General features: G+C 37.0%; 1 protein-coding gene across 12 annotated transcripts in view; it reads right to left on the reverse strand.

Moving 5' to 3' along the window:
• Positions 1 to 9,088, reverse strand: part of spartin — a 39,834-nt gene extending 30,746 nt beyond the window's left edge. For 2 of the 12 annotated variants that reach the window (XM_067121615.1, XM_067121610.1), the window contains exons 1-6: positions 8,990 to 9,072; positions 6,969 to 7,139; positions 6,066 to 6,196; positions 4,999 to 5,120; positions 2,151 to 2,227; positions 1,615 to 1,795 (exon numbers count right to left, since the gene is read on the reverse strand). In XM_067121615.1, coding sequence (XP_066977716.1) covers positions 1,615 to 1,795; positions 2,151 to 2,227; positions 4,999 to 5,120; positions 6,066 to 6,196; positions 6,969 to 7,139 — 682 coding nt within the window. In that variant the 5' untranslated portion in view covers positions 8,990 to 9,072. Of the gene's footprint in view, positions 1 to 1,614; positions 1,796 to 2,150; positions 2,228 to 4,998; positions 5,121 to 6,065; positions 6,197 to 6,968; positions 7,140 to 8,552; positions 8,628 to 8,960 lie in introns of those variants that run through there. The other 10 variants (XM_067121618.1, XM_067121619.1, XM_067121621.1 and 7 more) reach the window with 10 other exon arrangements.
• Between the last annotated feature and the right edge of the window lie 421 nt (positions 9,089 to 9,509).

Below are 9,509 nucleotides of genomic sequence, written 5' to 3' on the forward strand. Positions count from 1 at the left end.
CAAGAAAATAGAAATCTTTTCTATTTTACCATTTTACTTCCTACGCCTATTTCGCTAAAAGTCCATCAGAATAACAAAAGTTGGCTCTAAAGTACAAGCCTTTATAAACTACATTTCAAAAATGAGTACAGCAATGAACCAGACACAATAATGAAAATAGATGGCATATGGTTGTGACATAAGACATTCAATTACACAAATAACAAAGAAGATATAGTTGATGAACATTAATAAGAAAAGAAGATTGATGATTGATTGAATAATATGAAGACTGAACTGAATACAAATTTTCAATACACTGAAACCCTGATAGTGCAACCTATATGGGATGGGGGCAAGTCATACTCTTGAAAAAAATTTGTTCTATGGAAAATCTACCTCATTTCAACCTTGCATTTTACCTTGCACTCCCTCACCTAACACTACAAGCAGTGGCATCATTTCAGATTTTTCTTGGGGGCGGGGGGCAAAGGTTTTGAACTGATGGTGTGGGTGGGGTGGCGAGCGAAGTGAGCCCTATCAGCGGGAGCAGGGGGGACACTGTAAGCACCCCCTGAGAAATTTTTGGAAATTTGTGTGCATTTTGGAGCTTTCTGAAGCCATATAAGAGCTGTATTAAGTTAATAAAGTAGCAAACAGGTGTGCCACACCCATCCACATAATATCATTATTATTATTATTATTATTATTAGAATTTGGCAGCAGACCCTCTTTTAAACAGGTTTTATTGAATATTATTGCTGCTTCAGCTGCATTTATTTTGTGGGAGACTTTTTCTATTTTCCTTATTGCGGACTCCTCTTCATTGGAAGTCAAAAATCTGGATTCTGCTTTTTTATATATTCTATACAGTTAGAATATAATATTCTAACTGTATAGAATATATAAAAAAACAGAATCCAGATTTTTTACTTTTCCCCCATGAAATGACAAATATAGGCGAGCTGTTAGCACGCACCTCCAATGAAGTGTTTCTGATGATAAATAGGTCGTCCAGACTTATTGTATACAGCCATACCTTGCACATGTGGAATGTTATGTCCATAAATAAAGTCAGGGTCATCAAACCCTGGGATTAAAAACTCAACCTCTGAGTTGTTACTACTTACAAGTGTCTCACATAAAAATATCAAATCACAGTTATGGACACAACTCTGGAGATCTGGAACTTTTTACCTTAAGCACTGAATATTGGTGTAAAGTACTCTGCAATTCAAAACATAGTTAATACTGCAGTGGGTTCATTAACCATACATCAATCAATGCAAAAAAGAAGTGATAAAAGGAGTGGGAAAATGGTGAGATCCCAAGCTAATTTAGCTCAAATGTTTAGGCATATGTAAATTACATTAATGAGATTTGGGTTTATGTAGTTAATTGCTCTCTGTTGCCTCCCAATTCAAACTACAATTTATCGAAATAAAATAACATCCTGAATAGTAAGAAAAAATTAGGTTCAGTGCAATGCACCTTTCAGAAATAGTTCACCTTGAGATTTAGGAATGAAATAGCTTGCCTATACAGTTACACAATGCATAACAACTGTCATAAACTTCACTTACAATTACAGTAGTTTTTTTTTAAGGTGGCCACAACAGAACATAATACACTTACCAGGAAACAAAAACACAGCCAAGAAGGACGGATACGAGGGACTTGTGACTCTGCCATCGGCATATATGAAAAATATTTGGACTCCATTTTCCACCTGAAATACCATTTCTCCATTTTGCGGTGACATTACTGGTGTTACTATTGGCGATTCCATTATTTCGGCAAAGGCAGCGTCTTGGACCTACCAAAGAAATACCAGTTGGGAATAAAAAACATACGTTTATTCTCGTTTCTGGCTAAAATCATTTATTAATGAAAGCACATTCTTCTTGACTGCAGTATAAAATTCTATAAATCTGGGAAACAAACCTTCAATATACATGTCTCATGCAGCCAGTCAAGATGCTGACATATAACGTCTCCACCGACACAAATAACAATAAGTGTTATTCAGTGTAATTAACATTCTAATATTTTATCTTTGGTGCTACTGGTTTAAAACTAAAGGCTTGATATATACATATTAAATTCAAACATTAATTTTCTTTCATTGGAAATCCAATGCTCTACACTGAAATCCATACAACAAAACTGACCTGAGGGTTAAGTGCACTGAGGCGAGGATAAGAAGTTGAAGCATTTTCACCAGAAGCATCATTACTGCTAGCTGCACCTAGCAAAAATTGAAAAGTCTTAGATACTGACAGTGAAAAATTAATCTTTTCAAAGACATGACACCATCTTACTTCATAAGGCACACACCACTTTTCCATCCATGGCTATTAGGTAAAAAAATAAACAAATTTCTAATTAATTTGTATTTTTACTAGTTGGACAAACGAGAGCCTTTTACGTAGGAGTACCTACAGCATGAGCTGAAATGGTCATTGAACTTGGTAACAAGGTGGTTATAGGTGGTTATAGGAGGGTAGCAGGGTGATAATCCGAAGCTACGACTCTCAGAAAATTCTAGGGAACCTCCAACTTCTTAGCCAAGGTTCCTGGTTCCAGCCAAGACAATCCAGAAACTAGACAAAATCTTCGACAAGGAGATACAGTAAAACCCCCCGGATTCACAGGCTCACAATTCGCAGATTCAGCAATTCGCGGGAATTTCTGTAGAACCTATCTAAAAATTATTCCCAGGAAAGCTCTCTCATTCAAGGGTTTTTCGTCGAGAAATATTCACTAATTAGTGTATTTTGATGTTTTTTTATGACTAAGTACATTTTTTATGATAAAATAATGATTTACTAATTTTCAAATGTTATTAAGATTAAAATAAGACTAAATAATAATAATAATAATAATAATAATAATAATAATACTGTAAGATTAAATAATATGTAATAAGATGAAATAATACGCAATGTTTCTCTCTCTCTCCCTCTCGCTTGTGCTGGCTGAATATAAATTAGTGGTAACTCTATCTTTCTGTTGGTTGGAAGGGTTAGAAGTAAGTATGTATATATTTTTAAGGGTAGTAATGTTTAAGATGACTTTGAAATTATATTAATAATGTAATTTCAAAGAGTAATACAGTAATAAGATAATAATTTAAGGTATATTTGACGTAAGATTATACTTCAAGTACAAAATTTGGTATTTGAACTTTCAAGATAGGCAGTTATCAGCATTTTAAGGGGGGGGTTGATAACTATTTGCGGATTTTAACTATTTGTGGGGGGGGGGCTGGTACGCATCCCTGGCGAATACAGGGGGTTTACTGTTCTTCCGTCAAAGTACTAGAGGGAGGAACGCCAAAGACACATGCCTTTCTCTCTTCCTGACAAAAGTCACTCCTCAAAAAGTCCCTGTCCACAAAGGACAGAGCTGCAATACGAAAGATAGTAGTAAAAACGTCTTGAACTCTAAACGGAGGCGGAGCCACCTGGAGAGTTGTGAGCAGAGAGTAGGTGCCTGGCAAGTGGGGATGCCCAAGAAAGAACAACAGAGTGTTCTATGGAAAAAACCAGGCGCTGAGGGATAAAATAGTGCCGATCGAAAATTGTGGAACACTTCACGAATATGCAACGGGTTTGACCGAGGGGGCAATTACCCAGGGTAATTCCCATCAGCCTCCCTTGGACATTCAGTATGACTTCTCCCAGGATTAGGGGAGTATGACAGTGACTTAGGTCTATGAGAACCGGTGGGCCAAATAATCACCTCCTCCACTGCACAACACTTCACTTTGCAAGGTTAATTTTCCATTAACCCAGACACAAGAATGGCGATGGCTTGGGAAGGAAGCAATGGAGCCAGGCGAGGAAGCAAGTGGTAATAACAATGGGTAGAAGTAGGAGAGAAAAAGGGAATCTCCTGAAGTCGTTACTAGTATTCCCGCTAGTGGGGAGAACTGGTCACCTACACAGATGTTTGAAGTGTTACCCACGAAATTTTGAATTGTGTATGTGAATTAACAGCTATGTAATTATTTGGTAAGTTACTTACATAAAGTAATCATTTTAAAGAAATGGAGTAATATATGCTACACTGTGTATGTTTTACCTTCTATTTCATTACTTAATCAAAACTACCACATGAAAGTTCACACAATGACTTGATAAATTTCATTAATTTCACCAAAAACCTATTACACATAATTAGCCCTGTTGTACTCATAAAGCTGCCCAATATGCTTCATTCCAACTCGAAACAAAAACAAAAACCAATAAGCTGATGATACTGCACTGGTGTGTGTGCACCCCAGGGTTTCAGACAATTATGTGTCTCATTATTTGTGTGGCAGCGAGAATGTGAACTACTCTCATGATGTTAACTACTCTCATGATATCCCCTGTTGTTTTAGCCAACTGAGATATTTTGACAGTTGCCTTCATTCATTTCACCTTTATACCCCACCTACACAAGCAAGTGATGAGTAAAACTTTTTAATCATAAACCAACTACAGTGCTTTTAAAGAAGTTATTCATCAGTCTCTTCAAACCCCAGACACTCCACACTTGGTAGAAGAAGATCCACCACTTTTTTGCTGGTTGAAACATACACATACAGTTCCCCAGTCTTCAAGAAGCAAGCTGTCGTACTTTTTGCATGCGTGTTGGCTGTTTAATGGGTCTTGGTAATCCCCAGATGTGTATTTTTCTACAGCTCTTTTGATTAAAATTTTTCCATTTTCATCCAGTATCAGTGCTAAAAGCTCAGGGTTTCAGAAAGACTACACTATGAAAAAATTTCACCAAATTACATACTAGCATACCATAAATACTAACAAAAAATATTACACCCCAAAAAAATTATTTTTCTTGCTAGCTTTTAATTCTTGTCCAATACAACATCTTTTTTAAACACTGAAATTGTCTGATCAGTGACTGAAATAAATCTGTTCAAATCACATGGCCTAGTATAATGTGATAAAATATTACAATAACTCAAGTCCTTCACAACAGAAGTAAATATTGCCAAAGTCTAAATTTTACCTGATTCCAAAGACTTCAAATAGTCATCATAAGATGGAGGAGCATCCTCAATTCCATCTCTTGTATTATTTCCACTTGCATTACTTGTCTGCGAATCAGCAAAGTGTGCCAATACCTGCTTCCTGTAAAAATAAGACTTCACTGGAGCCACTCATTGAGACCACATGCTATTGTAATATCATGACAAACCTACATTGGCTTAGCCTCCCACAAGGATGATTGATGTTCACATTCGCTGTATGTGATGGCGTACTCATTTACGTGTAGACAAAAACAAAAAATAAAACAAATACATAAATGTAACACATGCCAAAAGAATCACCTCGCAGAAATTACAATGGATAAAACATATTAATGTGATTCACAGAAAGAAAAAAAAAATTATAGGAGAAAAGATATTGTCATCAGATACTAACAAAACGCTAATGATCCATATTACTTGTAATGACAGTATCTGTACTTGTAGCGATAGTATCAGTACAAGCAGTCCCCGGGTTACAGCAGGGGTGACGTTCCAGCAGCACGCCATAAGTAAAAAATCGCCATTAGTCGGATCTTAATAATAATAAGAGGAATAATAATCTCAGTTTCGGCGCCGTAAGTCAGATTATGGCGCCGTAACCCATAACCGATTTTTGGATGAATATATTTGAACAAGCGCTGTAAGTTCGGAACGCCATCAGTCGGAGCCACCATAACTCTGTGCCTACACAAAAAATTACACTAGAACTGTTACAAGACAAAGATCCTGATGAAACATTTTTCCAATCCAATCTGCCTGACAACCAAAAATGCATTTCATGAAGTTCTATCATTCCATCTTCAAAAATGAGTACAGTAGAATAGAATAGAATATAGAATTTAGGCCAAAGGCCAAGTGCTGGGATCTATGAGGTCATCCAGCGCTGAAATGGAAAGTGACAATAAAAAGGTTTGAGTAACAGGAGGAAAACCTCACAATTGCACTATGAATCAATTGTTATGAGAGGGTGGAGAGTAAGATGGAAGAAAGAAAATATGAATATGACAGCACTACCCCTTATGGGAACAACATTGTAGTTACTTACCTTGTACATCTCATTTTATTCTGCATCTCTGCATATTGTTGGATTTCCTCAGCACCACAATCAAAAGACTCAACCTTGATGTTCAATGCCTTATCAATTAATGCCAGACCCTTCTGTAAGACACCACTGGCCTGAAAAATAATGTCAGAGTTACAGTACTGTAATGAAATTCCTTCAAAAGAAAATCATCAGCTTCATATAATAAAAAAAAAACAGTCTACCCTTAGATACTGTATTAAGATAGTGTTGTTGGCAAGAAATAGACTGAACTGAGAGGTAACCATAATCAAGAGCTAAATAACATGACTGCTATTAAATATCTTGGAACGATAATTAAATAGGAAGTGTGGTATAAAAGCTGTCTCACATATTCTGAAATTTATTACCTGGATACTTACCTACTGTTGAAGATAGCTTATATCTCAGTGCCGATAGGCAAGTGGGCATTCAAACAATGGCTGCTCAGATGACTGTCTCGTACACCTGTTCTCCACCAGGTGTGTTTCCAATGTTTTAGCTCTTGTCAGAATTCCCCAAGAATTCTGGGGGGTTTACTGTAGTAATAAGTTTACTGGGTAACAAGAGGTAAATGAGCCTCTAGCAAAGAACTGTGTACTGTATGGGATATTAACAGGACAGCAGATGAAGCCTACTATCAGAGGTAACCCACAGTTTTACTTGACATCAAATGTGGTTTAACTACAAGGCCAACCTCAGATTCTTCACCACTCAGCAATCACAAGTTGAGCCTTTCCAGGTGTTAAGTATTAGTAAAATAGGAAGTTTGTCTTGAAAGAAGAAACACCTCAAAAAAAAAAATCCATCGATACAGTTAAAATCAATATAAACTAGAATATAGATAGATGAAACATTTGAAATTTCAGCAATCATTTAGAAACTAACCTGAACATGATTTCCTTCAGTGACTAAGGTGATTCCAAGGTCAATATGCTTGTAAGCTTCCTTATAGAATCTTGAAAACTCCTCCTCTTGTGAAGCCAATGAAGACTCAGTCAGATTAGAAGGTGGAGGAGGCCGCTCAGGAGCAGGCCTTTTGGATTCTTCTGAGGCCATCTGGAAGGGACAAAGAAGAGAATGAATTGTAAATCAGCAATCAGAGTACAGCCTCAACATCAGCTTTTTTGTTACTCTCTCTGTTAAACTACATTATGCTTGTATTACAAAAGTTTTGTGAAATTATAAATAAAATCATTCACTACTGTATAAAATTAGTCCTCAGAAATTAATCCTACAAACGTGATCTCCCCCAGAATATTGTCCAACCTCAGCAAGTGAAATTTAATCAAAATTAAATTTCTTCCACTTTCATTATCTACAAGTTGATCCATGAAACCTACAACTAAAGATACAATAAAAACAATATGAGAATTCCTGAATTTTTTGTTTCACAGATGCAAACTACTGCTTTACAAATTCCTATTTTGCCTGTTTCAGCAGTGACACCAAGTCTTCAAATTTAAGTTAAGCCAGTACAGTAGTACCACCATTTTTCATTGGCATAAGCAGAATTAAATGAAGTCTGTAACAAAAAAAGGAAGGTAAAGGATAGGTTCTCTCTTACACAAATTTAGAATAATTTAAAGTTCAAACACTATAAGTTTCAAGGTCAAATAGTAAGCTGGGACTCAATCATGAGCAAGCCCATATAATCAGCCTGTTTGTATCGCCATAAACATACTGCTGGACTGAGTAGTAGACTGGACACCAGCAAACTCGGTCAAGAGGGAGCTTATAAATCCACTCATGGAATTGATCACAAGCCAGTTACAGAACCAGTACAATCAATACAATCACTCACCCATAATCAACTGCTTTCACAATGGCTGGAGTGATGCAGCCTCCTAGAAATTATACCTATATACGACTCGGTAATTCTACATATTAGCTCCACGCCTGTTTTTACCTTTTCAACTGGTTTTTTCTACACTTTTAGGGGTTCTGATACTGGCGGTGCATCTGTTTGTTGTCGGCCAAATGGAATGTCCCTTCGCCGTGTTTAGTACTGGCCTGGGGGGGGGTACACATACATTAACAAGTTATTGCACTTGCCGGACGAGATATGAACCGTTCGAAACAGACGCACCCGTGCTTTGTCTTGTGAAGATCGCGTATGGAAACCCCTTGTTGGATGGACTTCAGGGGTTAATTACAGGTTAATTACACTCGGGCGCCTAAAATTAAAGGTAAATCCATACTTAGCAACCAAAAAACTGTAGACAAAGTTAAGTTAGAAGGCAGTCGCCGCCGCAGAGCTACTATACAGTTCTACCGGACTGGTTAGGTGACCAGCGATGAATGGACTTACGACCATGGAATTGATCACAAGCCAGTTACAGAACCAATACAATCAACACAATCACCCACCCAAAATCAACTGCTTTCACAATGGCTGGAGTGATGCAGCCTCCTAGAAATTATACCTATATACGACTGCTTGCATTGTCCTACGCTTGTAATTCTTCTTACCTCAAACAACGTATTCTTGTGGGAAAACAGAGGGGGAGGGGTAAAAACCAAGCCGCAGGCTACTAGAATTGGCTATACTTCGCCATCATATACCCCATCATATACCCGAGCCGTGCCCCGTCAAATTCGTCACAATCACAACCACAACTGTTATCCTACGCTGGCCTCAAAATCTAATTCCACCGGTTTAGAACTATAAATTTCGGGTGTATCCAATTGGTTTATTACATAAAAAGCCCAATAAATTAGCTTTACGTTATATTTCTGGTCGGGGAGGGTCAAGTAGCCCGTGGCCTCACATCCCAAACCTCCGGGAGGTCCGTCTCCCCTGGTCTTATGTAGGTGCGGTTGTACAGGTTGCCATAAAGAAAACTACAACGAAAGTGTTTAAAATCACTGCCAAACTACCTTACCATTAATCAGCAACAAACACACACACCGTGGGACTGAAGAACGTTTGTTGTAAGACTGAAGAGACGGTCGACGGCCAGTCTAACTTCTAACTTCTCAGGGCAATAAATCTTTGGTCGCGTTTGTTATCATCTTTTTAAAATAAATCTTAGCCAAAACAGTAATTTATGAAATAATTATTTTCATTAATCTATAAGCTCTATTTTATATTTAATATTTTAACATTATGTGCTATATTAAGAGAAACGAACAGATTATTAGCCTTTAATTTCAAAATAGCAGAGTAAAACGCTCCCAAATAATAATAATTATAAACAAAACATTATGCACCTCAACACTACTTTTTGATTAGAGGTATTTATTGCATTGTTTTTGCTTAGCAAACGTTAAATATTTCCATATATATAATTCCAGTAATCATTTTACAATTTGACATTAAAATACATCCACAGGAAAAACATGACGTCATTCCTATTTGTGAATCATACACTCAAATGACTCAAAACATAATCTCGTGATGTGTGCAACATCACTGAGGAGACTTCA

Source organism: Macrobrachium rosenbergii, chromosome 19 (genome assembly GCF_040412425.1).
Source record: "Macrobrachium rosenbergii isolate ZJJX-2024 chromosome 19, ASM4041242v1, whole genome shotgun sequence".
Taxonomy (NCBI): Eukaryota; Metazoa; Arthropoda; class Malacostraca; order Decapoda; family Palaemonidae; genus Macrobrachium; species Macrobrachium rosenbergii.